This window comes from Pristiophorus japonicus, chromosome 2 (assembly GCF_044704955.1).
Source record: "Pristiophorus japonicus isolate sPriJap1 chromosome 2, sPriJap1.hap1, whole genome shotgun sequence".
In the NCBI taxonomy this organism is placed as follows: domain Eukaryota; kingdom Metazoa; phylum Chordata; class Chondrichthyes; family Pristiophoridae; genus Pristiophorus; species Pristiophorus japonicus.
The window spans coordinates 160,731,181-160,753,999 of NC_091978.1; the positions used below are offsets into that span (position 1 = coordinate 160,731,181).

General features: G+C 43.1%; 1 protein-coding gene across 4 annotated transcripts in view; it reads right to left on the reverse strand.

The window, feature by feature from the left end:
- Positions 1–22,819, reverse strand: part of LOC139242021 (phospholipid-transporting ATPase VD-like) — a 277,618-nt gene that overhangs the window by 96,854 nt on the left and 157,945 nt on the right. For all 4 annotated transcript variants that reach the window (XM_070870156.1, XM_070870149.1, XM_070870165.1 and 1 more), the window contains 6 exons: positions 17,292–17,419; positions 15,481–15,733; positions 14,330–14,568; positions 12,209–12,397; positions 9,364–9,988; positions 3,930–4,024 (listed from right to left, as the gene is read on the reverse strand). In XM_070870156.1, coding sequence (XP_070726257.1) covers positions 3,930–4,024; positions 9,364–9,988; positions 12,209–12,397; positions 14,330–14,568; positions 15,481–15,733; positions 17,292–17,419 — 1,529 coding nt within the window. The remainder of the gene's footprint in view (positions 1–3,929; positions 4,025–9,363; positions 9,989–12,208; positions 12,398–14,329; positions 14,569–15,480; positions 15,734–17,291; positions 17,420–22,819) is intronic.

Sequence of the window (22,819 nt, forward strand, 5' to 3'; positions counted from 1 at the left end):
ACATCGGGAACATTCTTCCTGCATCTAACCTGTCCAGTCTCGTCAGAATTTTATATGTTTCTATGAGATCTCCTCTCATCCTTCTAAACTCCAGTGAATACAGGCTCAGTCGATCCAGTCTCTCCTCATATGTCAGTCCTGCCATCCCGGGAATCAGTCTGGTGAACCTTCGCTGCACTCCCTCAATAGCAAGAGCATCCTTCCTCAGATTAGGAGACCAAAACTGAACACAATATTCCAGGTGAGGCCTCACTAAGGCCCTGTACAACTGCAGTAAGACCTCCCTGCTCCTATACTCAAATCTCCTAGATATGAAGGCCAACATACCATTTGCCATCTTCACCACCTGCTGTACCTGCATGCCAACCTTCAATGACTGATGTACCATGACACCCAGGTCTCGTTGCGCCTCCCCTTTTTCTAATCTGCCGCCATTCAGATAATATTCTGCCTTCGTGTTTTTGCCTCCAAAGTGGATAACCTCACATTTATCTATATTATACTGCATCTGCCACGCGTTTGCCCACTCATCTAACCTGTCCAAGTCACCCTGCAGCCTTTTAGCGTCCTCCTCACAGCTCACACCGCCACCCAGCTTAGTGTCATCTGCAAACTTGGAGATATTACACTCAATTCCTTCATCTAAATCAGTGACGTATATTGTAAAGAGCTGGGGTCCCAGCCCTGAGCCCTGCGGCACCCCACTAGTCACTGCCTGCCATTCTGAAAAGGACCCGTTTATCCCGACTCTCTGCTTCCTGTCTGCCAACCAGTTCTCTATCCACGTCAGTACATTACCCCCAATACCATGTGCTTTAATTTTAAACAGCAATCTCTTGTGTGGGACCTTGTCAAAAGCCTTTTGAAAGTCCAAATACACCACATCCACTGGTTCTCCCTTGTCCACTCTACCAGTTACATCCTCAAAAAATTCTAGATTTGTCAAGCAGGATTTCCCTTTCATAAATCCATGCTGACTTGGACCGATCCCGTCACTGCTTTCCAAATGTGCTGCTTTTTCATCTTTAATAATTGATTCCACCATTTTCCCCTCTACTGATGTCAGGCTAACAGGTCTATAATTACCCGTTTTCTCTCTCCCTCCTTTCTTAAAAAGTGGTGCTACATTAGCTACCCTCCAGTCCATAGGAACAACATGTCCTGACAACATAGAGGCAATGGAAGGGCTGAGCGAGTTGTTAAGACAGGTAGGCCTGGGTGTCATCAGCATACATGTGGAAGCTGACCCCATGTCTCCAGATGATGCTGACAAGGGACAGGACAACATGCAGATGAGGAACAGGAGGAGCCCAAAAATAGATTCTTGATGGATTCTGGTGGTAACAGTGTGGGGGTGGGAAGGGAAACCATTGCTAGAGATGCACTGGCTACAATCAGATAAATATGAAATGGAACCAAGCAAGAGAACTCCCAGTGAAGTCAACACCAGAGAAGAAGCATTAGAAGAAGATGGGGTGATAGACTGTGACTGCAGTGTGGTTGAGGAGAGCAAAGAGAGATATGCATGGTCATAGTCACAGAGGATGTAATTTCGATTAGGCTATCACCTGTGAAGTTTCAATCAAAGCTAGGATATCAATGCAATTATGGATGGCAAGGGCCTTGTTCATTACTGAATGGGCATTTTGGAGGGTAATGTGGAGAGGAATGAAATCCAAAGAGGTAGCGGTAGGTGGGTGATTAGGATAGAAAAGAGGCTGGCGAGGTTAGCCCCCAGTAGGCCTGCTGCGCAGGAAAGTTGGCAAGAGAGGAGGTTGCAGCGGCAGCAATGGGTGCCTTGATAACCCCTTCAGAGAATGCCAAGAAAGGCACAGAGCATATCTGTAAGCTTATTCAAGGGGTATTCAAGCCTTGGACAGCAGCAAGAGAATAGGAAGGTAGAGGAGTTATGATTGGTTAGGGTAGGGATTGGGGGGATAAGGAAAGCAAAGCTGGCTGACAGGAAGGGGAGGAGACAGGGTAGAAAGACCTGTGAGGGGTAAGGGGAAAAAAAAGGAAGATAAAAGTAATGGACTTGGGTCCAGAGTGACAACATCAAAGCATTCAACAAAGCAAGGCTCATACATTCAATGGAGGAATTCAACTAAAGAATCTATTTTTTTTCAAACAGCCAATGTGGCCATTTGTACCAGAGCAGGCATCAATGTTCAGAACCCATGGAATTGTCAGGCCTTGTCCACTGAAGTACATTGCATTAACAAAAATCAGATGCTGAAATTTGAGCCAGGTGTGTAAAGTCACCAAATCTGATTTGACTACATTGGTGCAGCCCCCACTATGGTAATACCTGTATAATATTTAATTAGCAAAGTTTTAAACCTGTTTATAGTAATTAGGCCTAACAAACAAATTGGTGGTGAAATTGGTCTATGCCAGTTGCGGGAAATAGACTCATAGTGAATCGGTACCCATTTTACTCTCCCACACAAAAATAAAAGGTTACCACAGCATTCATGGCATATTGTAGTGACCATACGTCCTCGTTTTCTAGGGACAGTCCCCTGATGAGGTACTGTGTCCCAAGGCAAATATTGCCCTCGGAAGAGTCCCCGGTCCATAAAACTGCCTGAAATGTACCCCGAGCAGAAACTGTACCCTCCTGAGTTGTTGGTTTGCGGCTCTAATGCTAAATTAAACAACAACTTGTATAATGGCCAGAGTGACTCACTGCGCATGAACGACTGGATTGTCTTTCTGCACATGTGCCAGTTGTTGTTTGAGTTTCCGGCCAAGCTCTTCCTGCTGGATTGACGGCGCCGAAAGTGCCTCGGAGCAGGACAACTGAAGCGGGTAATGGAGAGGCCCCAGGGGGGAAGGTTCGGAAACAGTCACTAGGGCCGGGCTAATCCTAGACACTGTGGAGGAGTCAGGTGTGACCTCAGACATGAGGGGGCAGGTCAGGCTCAGTCACTGGGGCAGGGGGGCAGGTATCTGAATGCGCTTCATTAGTGTGACTTCACATCCATGGTAATTTTATGCACATTTATTGTGCATTTGTGGTGTATATATGCACCTGTTAAAATATAGGCTGCTAAACAATTTTGCATCACTACACTGCATAACCTAAATTCTCCGTCCTGGTGCCTTTGCTATGCTCCCACCCTGTGTGTCCCCAGATTCTGTTTAGAAAATACGGTCACCCTAGTTTATAGGAAAGGGACAGTGAAAATACCATTCCAAGCTTTTACAGTGAATCTGGGCATCACTACAGTTGGCAACAGAGCATAAGCTTTTGTTTTGTTGAAGCTGAAGTATGTGACAAGATTTATATAACACTTGGCAACTTGCATAAAACTGATTGCATGCAAACACGAAGAGTACGAGCAGCCAAGTTGCAATAGAACACCGATTCCTACACAAGCTCCCTTAAGGCCCATATTTCAGCTGCCTGATTGTTTGCGGGTTCCCACTGTGCTTGGGAGTACTGCAGGAGCTACATTTGAGTACCACTGGCTCAGAGTGGAATAGAGGAGGCGTGGAAATAGTTTCTTTTCTTCCTCTGCCGGTGTGTGGTTACTACTACTATTAACTGCAATCATTAAAATGTGCATGTTATTTAGAATTCTATACAGTATTCTAGCTCATTTTCTTCCCCAGTAATCAAGTGATATATAAGCAGGAACTCACTCTCCCCTATTGGCTATCATGTTAACCCGTTGCCAAATAAAGCAAAAACAGTGAATCAAAACACAGGAAGAGGTAATAAATCATACTATATTTCTATGAAGAATATACGTAAAACAGATGCATTCAAATCAGTAACAAATTGAGGTAATGTTGATAAACCCTGAGCATTGCTGTTGCATGCTATTTCATCTTCATTCCCTGATGTGTTACTGCGTTGTAACATGACAAATTGTGTGCTATTATATCTACAAGATTCATTACACGTGTTCTTACTTCCATACCTTCTTAGCAATGCATAGAGTACGTAGACCCTCTTTGGCATAATAATCTAAGTAATTCTGAGTACTTTCCTGAATGGCCTTCTGTTGCCTGTAGCCTGCAAGATAAACATGATTCAACAAAGAACCAGCTCAAAACCCTGCAAACTATCCTGTATGGCAGAAACCATATTTGATTCCATTTCACGCATAATTAAACATGACCCATGTTACCATTGAAAACAGATGGTCTGTGGGTAAAAGAAAGGCACAGTGAAATCACTCTGCAATCTGCCATCAATATAGTTTGCAATTACAATTTTACATCAAACATTTATTATTTCAGTAACAAAGGACTGGGATACAACCTATATTCCCACTCATGGTTTGATCATAATGCACTCATGGTCTTGTTGCTAGTAAATTGCCAGAAAATTTGTGTGATAGAAACCAAATCCCACATCTGATCAGATATCCTCCATAAACGTCGTTACAATTCAAGCTTTCTCCCAACACTTTTAACTGTGCTCACATCAAATTGCCAGTTTTGATAAGCAGGCTGAGGCTCTCATGCAGTGAAATGTGCAATCTTATGTGTGCCATGAATGAGACTGTGTACCACAGGACTAACAGTTACCCTTTAAAATGATGCTGTGCATTGCAGGTTATGTACTAAACCCACCACTATCTCCTGTCCACAGAGATGATAAGTACCATTATGTTGGACTGTTACATTCAGGCTCCTTTGACCCTATTCTCACTGAACCCCTGACCACCAACTTTCCTTCCTGGCTTCCATGGTAGCTGACCCTACAAATGATTCCCTCTGCTTCATTTATTTGTGTCAGAAAAATAAAGGCTGCAATCCTACAAATAAACCCACTTATTTTAGATTTAATTGGCATATCTTAGTAATCAAATACACCATTTGAAATATGATCAGCTTCCAGGATTTCTTTCGCTGATGTCGGCGAGACCGAGAACCTCGGCTACAAACAGTTTGAAAAGAGAAATGATTTTCACTTCACGCCGGTAATTACTGAATAAAATATTGTGAGCAATTGAAAATATATCTCACTTACAAAAAGAGTAAGCCAAAAAATGTATTTGTGTGGTGAAAGCAGAAACCCGGCAGCTCTACGGATCGGTGAGCAGTAAATGGAGCGGAACTTGGTTCCATTCCGTTTCTTCGGTCCTTCCATTTCACGCTCGGGGCTGGGTGGGGGGAGCCGGGTGGTTGGATCTTCTAGCTATATCCCTTACATCAAGAAATTGTGTCTGGGGAATTTTTGGACTACTCTGGGAATTCTACCCCTCTGCCCTTATAAGGCCTAAATAGAACTCTCTCCAGCTGAGACCTAAAAGTTTCATTGAGGTCTTTGGAAAGGAGCATGACAAGGGCATTCTCGGAGGGGATGAATAAACTTTGCTTAGCCTGCAAATGGCTCCCTTTGCAGCAGAAAACCTGTATCACGAATGCTTCTGCAATTTCATCACCTATTTCTTTTAATACTCTGAGGTGGAAATCATCAGGTTCAAGAGATTTGTCTATCTTATGTCTCATTATTTTCTCCATTTCCAATTTTTAAAAACTTATATTAAATCCACTAGGTTTCTCCCCTTGACTTATTTTTAGGTTCCCTTGTACAGCTGCTATTTTGTTATCTTCCTTCACTGTGAAAACGGATACAAAGGTCTCATTTAACAAGACTGCTATTTTCTTCTTGTTCATTATAGTCTTGCCTGCATCTGTCTTTAATGGGCCCACATTTCACCTTACCATTCTCTTTCTCTTAATATATCACTTGCAAGTTTTTTTAGTATTCCTTTTTGCACCTCTTATTACGTTATTTTTATCCCTTTGTTACATTTTCTAGCTCTCCCATTTTCCTGGATTTCCACTTTTCATTACATTTGTGTAAACCATTACTTTTAGCTTGATACTGTCATTTACCTCATTTCATGACCACATTTACTTAATTACACAAGTGGAACCTTTGCCTCATAGTGGTACAGAGCCCCGCAAATGTACTGGTTTTGTATTGTACTAAATACTTCCTTGACTATTTCTCACTATTTGTCTGTAGATTTACCCATCAACAGCTTACTGTGGTCAATTCACTTCACATTCCTCTGACATTTGCCTTACTTACATTTAAAGCTTGGTTTGAGACTGGTTTGTAATACAGGAGGTGTGCCTGTAGTGCGCAGCCAATTATTAACAGTCTAACCTGGGAAATATGATCCAGAGGGGGCTGAAATTGCCCCTTCTGATTAAGGCCTCTGGCTGCCTGAAAGTGGCGGGCACAGGTCGGTGCAGAATGGCCTGAGTCTCTGTGGAGAGGGCGCCATTTTGAAAATTGCCCTTCCTCAGGTTTGGAGCGATGATCGGGACCATTCCACCCGTTTTCCTGCCGTGGCATGCACACGCTGACCACTTACCGATTGGCGGGGTCCCCTTCTTGAAATTACTCCTTTCCTGGAATTGCCCCGTGGGAGTGGCCCCGCTGCAGGCCGGTGCCCCCGACAGCTTTTGCTGTCGATAGGCGCAGCGGCCGCCCTTAAAGGGGAGCTGGCGCTGTCGACGCCATGTTATTTTTTTTTCTCAGCCAACTGCCAGATTGGGCCATCAATTATGCCCGCGGGTTTGGCCGGGCCGTCAACCGACAGCATGGCACCCCCTCTTGGGTGCCAGGCCGCTGGCCTGGCTGAAACCCTCCCTGGTGGCCCTGTGTTTGCTACTAAAGTGGCTGCAGAGTTTGCAGTGGCCGTCCCCTTTAACTGAAGGGGAGAGACGTTGTGACATGCCAGCGCAATGATGTCATCAGCCCCACCCTTAAAGAAGGCTAACTTTGAAGGTATGAGGCGTGAATTGGCTGGGATGGATTGGCGAATGATACTTAAGGGGTTGACTGTGGATGGGCAATGGCAGACATTTAGAGACCGCATGGATGAACTACAACAATTGTACATTCCTGTCTGGCATAAAAATAAAAAAGGGAAGGTGGCTCAACCGTGGCTATCAAGGGAAATCAGGGATAGTATTAAAGCCAAGGAAGTGGCAAACAAATTGGCCAGAAATAGCAGCGAACCTGGGGACTGGGAGAAATTTAGAACTCAGCAGAGGAGGACAAAGGGTTTGATTAGGGCAGGGAAAATGGAGTATGAGAAGAAGCTTGCAGGGAACATTAAGACGGATTGCAAAACTTTCTATAGATAGGTAAAGAGAAAAAGGTTAGTAAAGACAAACGTAGGTCCCCTGCAGTCAGAATCAGGGGAAGTCATAACGGGGAACAAAGAAATGGCGGACCAATTGAACAAGTACTTTGGTTCGGTATTCACTAAGGAGGACACAAACAACCTTCCGGTTATAAAAGGGGTCGGTGGGTCTAGTAAGGAGGAGCAACTGAGGGAAATCCTTATTAGCCGGGAAATTGTGTTGGGGAAATTGATGGGATTGAAGGCCGATAAATCCCCAGGGCCTGATGAACTGCATCCCAGAGTACTTAAGGAGGTGGCCTTGGAAATAGTGGATGCATTGACAGTCATTTTCCAACATTCCATTGACTCTGGATCAGTTCCTATAGAGTGGAGGGTAGCCAATGTAACCCCACTTTTTAAAAAAGGAGGGAGAGAGAAAACAGGGAATTATAGACCGGTCAGCCTGACATCGGTAGTGGGTAAAATGATGGAATCAATTATTAAGGATGTCATAGCAGTGCATTTGGAAAGAGGTGACATGATAGGTCCAAGTCAGCATGGATTTGTGAAAGGGAAATCATGCTTGACAAATCTTCTGGAATTTTTTGAGGATGTTTCCAGTAGAGTGGACAAGGGAGAACCAGTTGATGTGGTATATTTGGACTTTCAGAAGGCGTTCGACAAGGTCCCACACAAGAGATTGATGTGCAAAGTTAGAGCACATGGGATTGGGGGTAGTGTTCTGACATGGATTGAGAACTGGTTGTCAGACAGGAAGCAAAGAGTAGGAGTAAATGGGTACTTTTCAGAATGGCAGGTAGTGACTAGTGGGGTACCGCAAGGTTCTGTGCTGGGGCCCCAGCTGTTTACACTGTACATTAATGATTTAGATGAGGGGATTAAATGTAGTATCTCCAAATTTGCGGATGACACTAAGTTGGGTGGCAGTGTGAGCTGCGAGGAGGATGCTGTGAGGCTGCAGAGCGACTTGGATAGGTTAGGTGAGTGGGCAAATGCATGGCAGATGAAGTATAATGTGGATAAATGTGAGGTTATCCACTTTGGTGGTAAAAACAGAGAGACAGACTATTATCTGAATGGTGACAGATTAGGAAAAGGGGAGGTGCAAAGAGACCTGGGTGTCGTGGTACATCAGTCATTGAAGGTTGGCATGCAGGTGCAGCAGGCGGTTAAGAAAGCAAATGGCATGTTGGCCTTCATAGCAAGGGGATTTGAGTACAGGGGCAGGGAGGTGTTGCTACAGTTGTACAGGGCATTGGTGAGGCCACACCTGGAGTATTGTGTACAGTTTTGGTCTCCTAACCTGAGGAAGGACATTCTTGCTATTGAGGGAGTGCAGCGAAGGTTCACCAGACTGATTCCCGGGATGGCGGGACTGACCTATCAAGAAAGACTGGATCAACTGGGCTTGTATTCACTGGAGTTCAGAAGAATGAGAGGGGACCTCATAGAAACATTTAAAAATCTGACGGGGTTAGACAGGTTAGGTGCAGGCAGAATGTTCCCAATGTTGGGGAAGTCCAGAACCAGAGGTCACAGTCTAAGGATAAGGGGTAAGCCATTTAGGACCGAGATGCGGAGGAACTTCTTCACCCAGAGAGTGGTGAACCTGTGGAATTCTCTACCACAGAAAGTTGTTGAGGCCAATTCACTAAATATATTCAAAAAGGAGTTAGATGAGGTCCTTACTACTAGGGGGATCAAGGGGTATGGCGAGAAAGCAGGAATGGGGTACTGAAGTTGAATGTTCAGCCATGAACTCATTGAATGGCGGTGCAGGCTAGAAGGGCCGAATGGCCTACTCCAGCACCTATTTTCTATGTTTCTATGTTTCCGCCCCGCTAGTGACGGCCGCTCTGCCCCGCCCCCCACGATGAGGCCACTTCCACCCCGCTCCAAAAAAAATTCCCGAAACGCTGAATTTTGACAGTTAGGCCGCCCCATGCATTGGGGCGGCCAGAACACATCGAAAATTGTAGGTACACCTCGTTTCGGGCAGTGGGAAATTTCAGCCCGAGAGAGTCAAGGCTCAGACTTGTTAGTTGCTAGATTTTTCTTGGCTGGGTTATGGTGTACAAGAGACAGGGATAGAGGAAGAATTGTTTTTATTTTTATCAAAGCAATTTTGCTGCAGTTTTACAATAGATATTGTGAGCATTTTGAAACTCAAAAAAGTTACCTAGAATTCAATTAGTTAACGGACAGGCAAATGCAAATACTGCAATCCTCTACGTACCTTTAGCAGAAGTATCCAAAAGATCCATCATGACTGAGTCGGCTCCTTTTGTATAAACAACTACTTTATTAGTCAGTGGATGTCGGACGACCACAGACATCCTCTTTCTAACTGAGTCAAATGGTAAGATGTGTAAGAGTTGAAAATGTAATCGTCCTACTTTGCTAAGCTCCACTGTGACTTGATCAGAAGTCTTAGATAATAAAGTGCACTTGTAGGCCCGAGCCGCATGTACCAGCGCAGCTTCGTCTGGGCTCTCGGCTTCATAACACAATTTAGAATGACTGCATTCCTCTGGGAATTTGTCCGGACCTGAGGGTGAACTGCCTGCAGCTTCATCATGGTCTTCTGACACATTCTGAACACTTTCCTCGATTGGACTTGGGCCACCAGTGGCTTTGATTCCCTTGGCTGATCCAGCAGCTGCTTCATTTTGGGCACTGGGTGAAGCCGGCTTCACTCTATTTAGTAGTCTGTTAGCAAACGTACTTGGACTTTCTGCAGATGAATCTTTTCCACTTGAAAGAGAGGATGGGCTCATACGAGACACCGAGAATCTTTGAAACATTTGCTTTATCTCTTCCAGGGACTTCAATGGAGTACTGCTAACTGATGGTACTCTTACCTTTATTGACATAAAAATACATTAAAATTAGTTAGACAAGCTTCATCATTTTTACATGAACAAAAAATAACCATTACTTCATTCCAATAGGAAAGGATTACTTGTTTTTAAATAACTTAGAAATCATGTTGGGATACATTTACTAAGTCACGGTTCATTACTTCCAATAATAATGAAATTTGCCTGAATTTATTATTTCAGATCTGTTATTATAAATCCATCCACTTTGTCCATGACCAACATCACAGGTGGCAAACCAGTATGTAATAAAATCAGGCTGTGACCTTTCAACAAGCGCATTTTGTGGGATCAAGAGCTCCTGAGGTAATTAGGGCTCAAAAGAAGCCTTCGTAAAAAAAGTTATTAACAGAAACAATAATTCAGAAAAGCCAGTGATAATACTTATTGAGTTATGTTTCTCTTCAGTTCAATTGTCAGCCTTAGCTCATCTTTTCTAAATTATACCAATTCCATTCCATTCATTATGAAACTTCTCCAACTTATGCACATATGAACTTGAAATTGACACCACAGCTGACAAAATATAAATCCCTCTTCAACTTGCCATGCTTATTTTAGGAGGCAGCAATTATTCTGTGATCAGTGAACATATCTATCAGACAGAAGTCTCCTGGCTTTAGTTAGTTGCACTTTTACATCAGAAGACTCAAAGGAGGGATTTGATAGGTGCATTGCCTAACAGTCTCCAAACTCTGTATTACTTTACATCAGAGTTTCCCCTCAAATCAGAAGGTATCATAAGCAGCAACTGGGAAGAAACTTAACAATACAAAATCTCATAATTTATGCATCTGCAATTCTTGCAAAATCAAACATTGTAACAGATAAAATACAGTGAAATTATTTTTCTTTAAAAATATGGTTTGAAAATTGTTGCACGCATTTCAAAGTTTTCTTGACATGCAGATCAACTCATATCTCATTTTGTCCATCAGTCTTAGAAGACAGAAATATGAAATAAAAATATTAATTCAAGTTAATGGTAATCTCATGGAATATTACATCTTCAAGAACTGGTGAAGATGGAAACATTAGGTTAATTAAAGTTCGTTGTATTTGTTGTACCCTTTTCGTAAATAGCCTGAACTATGTCACTGCACAAAAGTCAAGAAATCTCAAAATCATTCAACAATCTATCCGTTAAAAGGAACTTCAAACCTGGAAATATAACTCTATAACATGGAAAAAGGTAATCTGCTTACACCTTTTCAAACCATTTTTAATTTTAAAGAACTTATCACATCTCTCAAACTTTCCAAAGTGCTTCACAATAAATTAATTACATTATGCAGTTACTATTATGTGGGTAAACCCAACAGCCATATAGTGCACAGCAAGGTCCCACAAACAGCAATGAGCTGAATGAGCAGTTGATCTGTTTTTGGTGACATTGGTTAAAGGAAGTAAGTTGCCCAAGACGCTCGGAGAATTCTACTCTTTTTCCAACAGTGTCATAAGATATTTAACATCCACCAGAACAGGCAGACAGTGCCTCTGTTAACATTTCAGCTGAAGGATGGCCTTTAAAATAATACAGCTCCTTCAGTGCACAGAACCACATTTTTGGAACAAGCTATACACATAATTATACAAAAGATTATTATAAATTCCTATGCTGATTCTGCTGTTGAAACAATAATTATATCAAAGTAATGCACTTGTCATGGGTTACAGCACAATATGAACCATTTTAGCATTTAGTTTTCCTCACACTGATGCAAAAACCTATACCTAACCTTATATCTAACTTTAACTTTCCCACCTGGTACTGCTCCAGTTCCTGCCATGCCATCTCAATTCAGCATTATTTAAATTGCTTCTATGAGACTACGTGCATTTTCTTTTTAACCCCATCCATCTTGGCTTCCATTATTGAGAAAAGACAGATGTCTAATCCATTTGATATTTATTTACTTGAAGTATCAGATTACTAGGAACACACTTGTGATTGTTATAAACACCTGATGGGTGATCTCAATTTAGGGACAAATAATGTCAAACTAGTGTCAGTTTTGTACTGTGAGCTCACACTCACTTGTAATCGGGTCGGAACTATCCCATCTAATTCACATAGAACCCTACAGTTATCAGGCAGGAGAGTTTCACACCATCAGTCAGCACACGATTTAAATCCAGATTATAGAGTTCTAAATAAACTTTATTTAAACAAATCAAATGTTGAATAAATGTTGGCCTTACCCGCTGTCTTTGCTGGTTAAGAGATGACACCACAACAGTGTTACAGATTGCTAAGGCAAGGAAAAAGTCAACAATATATGTGAATTCCAGGGAGAACCCTAAATCTGCCTCATTCAACAAGTCCAGTGGGCGAGATGTGATTTGTTCTAATTTCCTTAGGAGATGAGAATCTGGTGCAACGTCCCTCTCCTGCAAATTATAACGTATGATTATTAGGCTGAGGGATCTGTTCAAATCTGCAGCGTAGAGAGAGTGAGGAGGCAGAAGTGGAGAGCGGGGGGAGGGGATGGGGGGGGGGGGGGGGGGGGAAAAGAGAGAAATGTTGTTAACTTGTTTTGATATCATTCTAATGGCTTCACTTTCCACAAGCATTTAAGTTTTTTTTCCCTGAGGGATAGGCCTTTTTCTTTAAAAAAAAGGTACAAGAACATTCAGCGAGTTAGTCCCAACAGCTTTATTTTTTTAAATTCTAAGTTGCTGCTCTTTCACACTATCACTTGTAAACTACGTAGGCCACTGTTAAACACCTCAATTGATTGAAATTCTAATTTTAAGAGTATGTTCTGTTGTTCTGCATTCCCCTACACTTTCTTCCATTATTTTACTATTCTTTAATGTTTTAAGGATCTCAGTAAAATCACCGCTTTGCCTCCTTGTCTCTAGGAGATATTCATGCACCTACAATAAATCTCCCTGGGATTTTCCATTTACAGGAATAACCTGTCTCTGCTTAGCATCTGCCCATATGGCCGAACCTGGGAACTCACCATGGGGAGGTGAGCAAGTTGGAACCCATGCTGCACTATTCTCTGATACAGAAGCTTAATGCACTTTTCAAGTTTAATAAGTACCTGAAATAAAATTGTCCAGAGTATTTGCAACTAAGAAAAAGCTGAGCTTTAGGATTAGGTGTTTATCTATTATTAAATAAGGGAAATAAGGAAATAAGGAAATAAGGGAATTAAGGCTTACGGGGAGAGGGTGGGTAAGTGGAGCTGAGTCCACGGCCAGATCAGCCATGATCTTATTGTACGGCGGAGCATGCTCGAGGGGCTAGATGGCCTACTCCTGTTCCTAATTCTTATGTTCTTATCTCTGGTTAAATGTTAAAGGTGTCACAATTCTAGTACTTTTTCAGCCAAAAAAGGAGTGGAATGTAATATGATCGCACATCTGTTGCAGCTTTTGTTTGTGTCCTATAAACTTTAGAAAGTATATTATGCTGATAAAGCAACAGTGAGAGTGACAGAGTAAGAAAGGGTGACTGAGAGAATGGCCATTGTGTATCCAGTGTGCCAGCGAAGCCTTCGGCTGCCTAAGGAAGAGAGTGTTTGAAGACCAGGACCGCAAATCTGGCACCAAACTTATGGTCTACAGGGCAGTAGTGATACCTATATGGATCAGAGACATGGACCATATACAATAGACACCTCAAAGCGCTGGAGAAGTACCACCAGTGCTGCCTCTGCAAAATCCTGCAAATCCACTGGGAGGACAGATGCATCAACGTCAGTGTTCTCGATCAGGCCAATATCCCCAGCATCGAAGCACTGACCACACTCGACCAGCTCCATTGGGCGGGCCACATCTTCCGCATGCCTGACACGAGACTCCCAAAGCAAGCGCTCTACTCGGAACTCCTATACGGCAAGCGAGCCCCAGGTGGTCAGAGGAAACGTTTCGAGAATACCCTCAAAACCTCCTTGATAAAGTGCAACATCTCCACTGGCATCTGGGAAACCCTGGCCCAAGACCGCTCAAAGTGGAGGAAGAGCATCCGGGAGGGCGTTGAGCACCTCGAGTCTCGTCACCGAGAGCATGCCGAAACCAAGCGCAGGTAGCGGAAGGAGCGTGCGGAAAACCAGACTCCCCACACCACCTTTCCTTCAACAACTGTCTGTCCCACCTGTGACAGAGACTGTAATTCCCGTATTGGACTGTACAATCACCTGAGAACTCTCTTTTAGAGTGGAAGCAAGTCTTCCTCGATTTCGAGGGATTGCCTTTTAATGGATGATGATTGTGGTATTGCTATGCATTCAAACTTAGAACATTCTACAATGGAGACATGAATTAGAAGACTTTATAATCAAAATAAACAGCAGAGCGGGGCATACTCACAATTGAGCTGCTGAATGCCACATGACATGAGCGTGTAACATTTTCATGTTCATCTTCACATGCATCTCTCTCCTTCAGTGTTGAGCAATTAGCAGTTAGGCAATTCAATGAGCTGTGGCTCCGCAGCACAGGTAAAGATCTGTGGCTGTCTGAACGGTGCCCAAACTTACAAAGAGTTCCCAGTGAAATGTTAGGTAAATCTTCAGAGTTAAAATCCTGATACAACTCCAGTCTTTTGGCTGAGGGGCAGGGAAAAGACAAAACCAAGATGAAAGTAAAGAATTGTATTTTAGTCTTCTCTTTTCACACAAATGACACAGAATGCATTTCTTCATGTGAAAATACTACCAAGTCATCAGATCACAATTATATATAGTATTACAAGGTAATAAACAGTGTTTATCAGAATAGAAATGATAATGTTATGATCATCTTATAAAACTCTTACCCAATGAATTCAACTAGTTTGGCTAAGTGGAGTTCAAGTAGGAGGAGAAAAAATGTATTTGTTTGGTTTTTCAGAATTGCTTTTGTTGGAGGTTTTTAGTGCATCAGACACAAGCTAACAACATTGAAATTGCTTGCAAATGCCAAAGTTTTTCCCTTGTACCTCAGCATTACAACAGTGACTGTGCTTCATTGGCTATCAAGCACTTTGGGACATTCTGAGGTCGTGAAAAGCGTTTAATAAATACAAGTCTTTCTTTCTTTCAGGTGTAGTCCAGTTCCACAGTGACCAGCTGCTCTCTGACGTACTGTCAACTGGACATGTGCGAGCCTTGATTGGGAGTGTTGGGAGGCTATTCAAACCATGAGGAGTCTGATCCTGTCCATATGTGCAGTTCCAGCAAAAGTCACTGGATAGCATTCAGGAAAGCCCGAATGATTTTCTCCTTCCTAACCCTGGGGTTTTGAAACCAAGTGTAGCACTCTTAAAGCTCCCATGATGAGTTAAGTCACCATTGACTTGAAATTGAACCTAGAACCTTTTTGGTTTGTATATTCACGACTCACTGGATAACCTCAGTCAGTGAGGTGGTCCATGTGCAGATTTAAATGCCCTTTAAATCTAGCAAATGGTAATATCATCAGTAGATGCCACTGAAATCTGCAAATGAAAATCAGAAGCCATAGACAGGATAGGAACATACCATTCTCTTCATGGAAATAGTCAACCCCAGCAATGTTGCACCTGCAGAAGACCATTTTGTTCTCAGTTAGTGTTCCAGTCTTATCTGAGAAGATGTATTCGATTTGTCCCAGATCTTCAGTGATGTTCAAGGCCCGGCACTGTATGGTTGAATCTGTGGTTTCGTTGTACAAGTCAGTGTCACTCTGGAGGAGAAGTATTTGGCCCAGCTTGACAATTTCAATAGACACATACAAGGAAATTGGGATCAGCACCTGAGAAATAAAGAGCAAGAATGGTGTAAACAAAAGCAGGATTTGCACTGAACCAAATTGCATAGGATAAGTTTCAGTTTGAACAGATGCATTTCTAATGTTATCACTGTACTTTTACAGAATGTAAAAATATGGTTATCCAGCTCCCGATGCCGTTGAAATATTTATGAAACTGCAATACTGAAAATAAGCATTTTATGGAAAATTAAGCACCTTATTTTATAAAAATCACCCTTTTCGAACCTCTGTGCTGTGCATCAATACCAATTAAAGGCTGATCAGCTAGCTCCCAGAGTTCAGCCACTGCAATGCCTGTAAACGCACTGTAACCTCTCTGTGGGGATATGCCTTCCTCACCACTCAACTTGTAGCAGGTGCTCATCATAGGCAGTCCCTCGGAATCGAGGAGGATTTGCTTCCACTCCCAAAGTGAGTTCTTTGATGGCTGAACAGTCCGATATGAGAGCCACAGACCCTGTTACAGGTGGGACAGAAATTCGTCAGGGGAAGGGGTCGGTGGGGCTGGTTTGTCGCGCGCTCCTTCCGCTGCCTGCGCCTGGCCTCTTCGTGCTCCTTGCGTCGAGACTCAAAAAGCTCAACACCCTCCTGGATGGACTTTCTCCACCTCGGGCGGTCTGCGGCCAGGGTCTCCCAGGTGTCAGTGGTGATGTCGCACTTTACCAGTGAGGCTGTGAGGGTGTCCTTATAACGTTTCCGCTGTCTTCCTTTGGCTCGTTTACCATGAAGGAGCTCCGCGTAAAGCATTTGCTTAGGGAGTCTCGTATCTGGCATGCGTGCTATGTGGCCTGCCCAGCGAAGCTGATCGAGTGTGGTCAGTGCTTCAATACTGGGGATGTTAGCCTGGTCGAGGACACTGATGTTGGTGCGCCTGTCCTCCCAGGAGATTTGCAAGATCTTGCGGAGACATCGTTGGTGATATATCTCCAGCGACTTGAGGTGCCTTCTGTACATCTGTACATTAGCAGGTGCTAAAGTACTCAGTGACTCAGTTTCTCTTTAAGTAGCAGACTAGGCATTGATCACAGACTTGCAGGTTTTAGAAAGTTTGGCCAACATTAGAAGATGATTGTGCTGCAACTCTTTGATAAAAGAGCTCCCGTGTCAGCTCTCACAGTGACTCAGTTAGTTACGGCAATGAATAACTGTCCCATACAGAACCAGGAAGGTCCCAGTTTTAACCCCGAGTCTGCACTGAGTTATTGATCTCAGTCAAGGCAGTATCAGTTGTACTACAATTAAAGAGGAAAATTAGCCTGGGTTCAATACTACTTTGATCCTTACTCTGAATTTCTCCACATTCTCCACATTTCTCCAAATATACTCTACACCAAAACTAGAAAGTATTCCGTTCCTCAACACTGACATTACTCATCTTGATGAGCACAAAAATTTACCATAAAAGTATAAATTTAAGAATCGCTTTGTTTGGATTTTCTTCTTTTGTGTTTACAAAGAGGTCAAACTTCCAGTGAGGTTACATTTGAGACCTGGATCTCAGTTTTCAAAACAGTATTAATAATTTGTGCAGTCTCCCTACCTGTAATAAAATGATCATGGTCCAGAACATGTAGAACCCTGCCAAAGCTGGAGGCGTATGTTCTCCATCTGGCTGTGGGACATTAAAAATAGGGATCTGCGAATAGCCACTTAACCAAATCCCGTGACCTTATCATTAAAAAAAAGAGGCAGTAAGGTTAGATATCTAAGCAATTAAACTGCATAATTTTTAAACATTACAGAAAATAAAAAGTTACTTGAAGCCATTTATAAAGGGACTACTCAATTCACAATTATTCTTTTGACTGTCACATACAAGCAAAACATAGGAGTCATAGAATTTTTGGTGGCTCCATAAGATATAAAATTGCAATGCTCTCGCTGCACAAGACTGACTAATAAGCTGTTGACATTGTGTATTTTGATACAGGCTAGAATAACATGGAGCAAGACAGAAATGGCTTTTGAGAGCCAAGACAAAGTCAATTACACAAAGGATCCCATAAAAACTAAGAAATGTAGACCAGTTTCTAGTGGAAGAAATGCTAATTAGGCAACAGTGATCAGAAGACGCTCTCAGTGATTGGTCCAGTGGCTTTTGTTGTTCACAATATTTACAACAACATTAAAAATATCCAGGCTTTCATATCCAAGTTTTCTGTAAAAGCAGGACATTTGAAGGATACAAAGATCAACAAGCAACTTGGCAAATTTATAAACTAGATAATGTTGAGAAATAAGACATGACATATTCATGCTAAAAATGACAAGGTTTATCAGGAAAAAAGATTTGAGTATGCTAGCTGACTAGACATTGAGGGCCGAAATTGCCCCTCCCAAAAAGGCCTCTGGCCGCCGCGGAATGGCCTCCGACGCTCCATGGAGATGCTGCCATTTAAAAAATTGCCATACCTCAGGAGCGGAGTGGTTTCCGCCCGTTTTCTCACCACGGCGTGCACGCGCCGGCCCCTTTCTGACTGGCAGGGACACCCTCGTAAAATTGCCCGTTACCCGAAATTGCCCCGCGGGAGAGGCCCCGCAGCTGGACAGGGGTGGAGAAACATTTTAAATATGATAGGTGTGCCTCGTTTCGGGCGGAAGGCAATTTCTAACCCTGAAAATTGCGTGGCAGCAATTGCCACAGTAAATAGAATGTATTGGTATACTAGTAGATGCAAGTGCGAGAAGGTTAACACCATCATTACAGGCAGTCCCTCAAAATCGAGGAAGACTTGCTTCCACTCTAAAAGACAGTTCTCAGGTGACTGTACAGTCCAATACGGGAATTACAGTCTCTGACACAGGTGGAACAGATAGTGGTTGAAGGAAAGGGTGGGTGGGGAGTCTGGTTTTTTGTACGCTCCTTCTGCTGTCAGTGCTTGATTTCTGCATGCTCTGGGCGATGAGACTCAAGGTGCTCAGCACCCTCCCGAATGCTCTTCCTCCACTTAGGGTGGTCTTGGGCCAAGGATTCCAAGGTGCCGGTGGGGATGTTGCACTTTATCAAGGAGGTTGAAACGTTTCCTCTGCCTACCTAGGGCTCGCTTGCCATGTAGAAGTTCCGAGTAGAGCGCTTGCTTTGGAAGTCTCGTGTCATAGGTTAACAGTAGAGCAATAAAAACATAAGAACATAAGAAATAGAAACAGGAGGAGGCCATACGGCCCTTCGAGCCTGCTCTGCCATTTAATATGATCATGGCTGATCCAATCATGGACTCAGGTCCACTTCCCTGCCCACTCCCCATTACCCCTTAATCCCTTATCGGTTAAGAAGCTGTTTATCTCTGTCTTAAATGTATTCAATGTCCCAGCTTCCACAGCTCTCTGAGGCAGCGAATTCCACAGATTTACAACACTCTCTGAGAAGAAATTCCTCCTCATCTCAGTTTTAAATGGGTGGCCCCTTATTCTAAGATTATACCCCCTATTTCTAGTCTCCCCCACCAGTGGAAACATCCTCTCTGCATCCACCTTGTCAAGCCCCCTCATAATCTTATACGTTTCTATAAGATCACCTCTCATTCTTCTGAATTCCAATGAGTAGAGGCCCAACCCACTCAACCTTTCCTCATAAGTCAACCCCCTCATCTCCAGAATCAGCCTAGTGAACCATCTCTGAACTGCCTCCAAAGCAAGTATATCCTTTCATAAATATGGAAACCAAAACTGCACGCAGTATTCCAGGTGTAGCCTCACCAATACCCTGTATAACTGTAGCAAGACTTCTCTGCTTTTAAACTCCATCCTCTTTGCAATAAAGGCCAAGATTCCATTGGTCTTCCTGATCACTCGCTGTACCTGCATTCTAAACTTTTGTGTTTCATGCACAAGTACCTCAAGTCCCTCTGTACTGCAACACTTTTCAATTTTTCTCCATTTAAATAATAACTTGCTCTTTGATTTTTTTCTGCCAAAGTGCATGACCTTTTTATTATACTCCATCTGCCAAAATTTTGCCCACTCACTTAGCCTGTCTATGTCCTTTTGCAGATTTTTTGTGTCCTCCTCACACATTGCTTTTCCTCCCATCTTTGTATCGTCAGCAAACTTGGCTACATTACACCCGGTCCCTTCTTCTAAGTCGTTAATATAGATTGTAAATAGTTGGGGTCCCAGCACTGATTCCTGCGGCACCCCACTAATTACTGATTGCCAACCCAAGAATGAACCATTTATCCCGACTCTCTGTTTTCTGTTAGTTAGCCAATCCTCTATCCATGCTAATATATTACCCCCAACCCCGTGAATTTTTATCTTGTGCAGTAACCTTTTATGTGGCACCTTGTCAAATGCCTTCTGGAAGTCCAAATACACCACATCCACTGGTTCCCCTTTATCGACCCTGTTCATTACATCCTCAAAGAATTCCAGCAAATTTGTTAAACATGACTTCCCCTTCATAAATCCATGCTGACTCTGCCTGACTGAATTTTGCTTTTCCAAATGTCCTGCTACTGCTTCTTTAATAATGGACTGCAACATTTTCCCAACCACAGATGTTAGGCTAACTGGCCCATAGTTTCCTCCTTTTTGTCTGCCTCCTTTTTTAAATAAGGGTGTTACATTTGCAGTTTTCCAATCTGTTGGGACCTCCCCAGAATCCAGGAAATTTTGATAAATTACAACCAATGCATCCACTATCCCTGCCGCTACTTTTCTTAAGACCCTAGGATGCAAGCCATCAGGTCCAGGGGGTTTATCTGCCTTTAATCCCATTATCTTACTGAGTACCACCTCCTTAGTGATTGTGATTGTGTTAAGTTCCTCCGCCCCATATCCCCTTGACTATTCACTGTTGGGATATTGTTAGTGTCCTCTACAGTAAAGACTGATACAAAATATTTGTTCAGGATTTCTGCCATGTCCATGTTCCCCATTACTAATTCCCCAGTCTCGTCCTCCAAGGGACCAACATTTACTTTAGCCACTCTTTTCCTTTTTATATACCTATAGAAACTCTTGCTATCTGTTTTTATATTTCGTGCTAGTTTACTTTCATAGTCTATCTTCCCTTTCTTAATCATTTTTTAGTCATTCTTTGCTGGCTTTTAAAAGCTTCCCAATCTTCTGTCTTCCTGCTAGTTTTGGCCACTTTGTATATCCTTATTTTTAAGAAGAGCACCACATTTTAAACTAATATTGAGTAAAGCTATAGAACTTAAATCTGTTCTGACATGAAGTGAACACAAGAGAGGAAATGGAGGAAGAAAGCAACAAAGGCAACATTTTAACATAATTAAGAGAATTAGACTGATGGATGTGAAAAAATTTTTTGTGCTAAAATAAAGACGGAAGGACAGAGGTTACGAGTCTGCAAACTATTGGCACTTAAAGCTGCTAACCTATAAAACAGAAACCCAATACAAAATGTACTGCTATGCATTCTTGCCATCTTGCTTAATCCTGAGCTAAGCTTCAAAACTACAGCAAGTCCATTGCCAAGACTACCTACTTTCACCTTTGCAACATTATCCATCCACATTCCTAACTCACTCCCACTCCTGCCAAAACTCTCATTCATGCCTTTTGTCACATCTAAGCTTGATTTCTGAAATGCTTTCTTCACTGGCTTTGCAAGTGCTACCTTACATGACCTCCAACTCATCTAAAGCTCTGCCTCTCCCAAAAGAAATCCTGCACTTTTATTAGCCCTATCATATCTGAACTTCATTGGCTCCCCATTCCCCAGCACATCAACTTTAAAATCCTGTTCAAATTTTCAAATCCATCCAAGGTTTTGCTCCTACCTCCCTCTTCTCAAATACAAAGAAGATTTCATAGCTTAAATCTAAGATACTTGATTAGCGTGAAAACATTCTGTTTTAGTAAGAAGATGTTTGTCCAAGAGACATGAAGCAGACTCGGCAGTATATCTGTATGTATGGATACCCAGTCACAGCCCTGAGAGAAAAGGAAGCTGAGCTAAGGTCCAGTGAATTGCATTAGCAGTACATAGCAAAGAAAAATGGAGCATTTGAGCATTTATCAACCTGGCTACAGAATACTGGCATTACTTGACTTTTTACTCTCCTCAATTGAGACTCTGCCTTTGACTCAAGTGTTCTCGACTCCATCCCGCAGCATGCTACCTGTCACCACCTCAGTAAAACCCCAGCACTGCACGAGGTAGAAAAAGCCATAAGACAGCTTAAGAACAACAAGGCTACGGGAGCGGATGGAATCCCTGCTGAGGCACTGAAATATAGCGGAGAGGTACTGTTGGTGCAAATACATTACCTCATCTCTCTCATCTGGAGGGAGGAGAGCATGCAAGGAGATCTGAGAGATGCAGTGATCGTGACCATCTTTAAAAAAGGGGACAAATCCGACTGCAGCAACTACAGAGGAATCTCCGTTATCAGGACTGGGAAAGTCGTCGCTAGAATCCTTCTCAACCGTCTTCTCCCTGTGGCTGAGGAGCTCCTCCCGGAGTCACAGTGTGGATTTCGTCCCCCACGGGACACAACGGACATGATTTTTACAGCGTGACAGCTGCAGGAAAAATGCAGGGAACAGCACCAGCCCTTATACATGGCCTTCTTCGACCTTACAAAGGCCTTTGACACTGTCAACCGCGAGGGTCTATGGAGCGTCCTCCTCCGTTTCGGATGCCCCCAAAGTTTATCACCATCCTCCGCCTGCTCCATGACGACATGCAGGCCGTGACCTTACCAACAGATCCATTACAGACACAATCCATGTCCGGACCGGGGTCAAACAGGGCTGCCTCATCACCCCAACCCTCTTCTCAATCTTCCTCGCTGCCATGCTCCACCTCACAGTCAACAAGCTCCCCGCTGGAGTGGAACTAAACTACAGAGCCAGTGGGAACGTGTTCAACCTTCATCGTCTCCAGGCTTGTTCCAAGATCACCCCAATCTCTGTCGTCGAGCTACAATACGTGGACGACGCCTGCGTCTGCGCACATACAGAGGCTGAACTCCAAGTCATAGTCAACGTATTTACTGAGACGTACGAAAGCATGGGCCTTACGCTAAACAACCGTAAGACAAAGGTCCTCCACCAGCCTGTCCTTGCCGCACAGCACTGCCCCTCAGTCATCAAGAT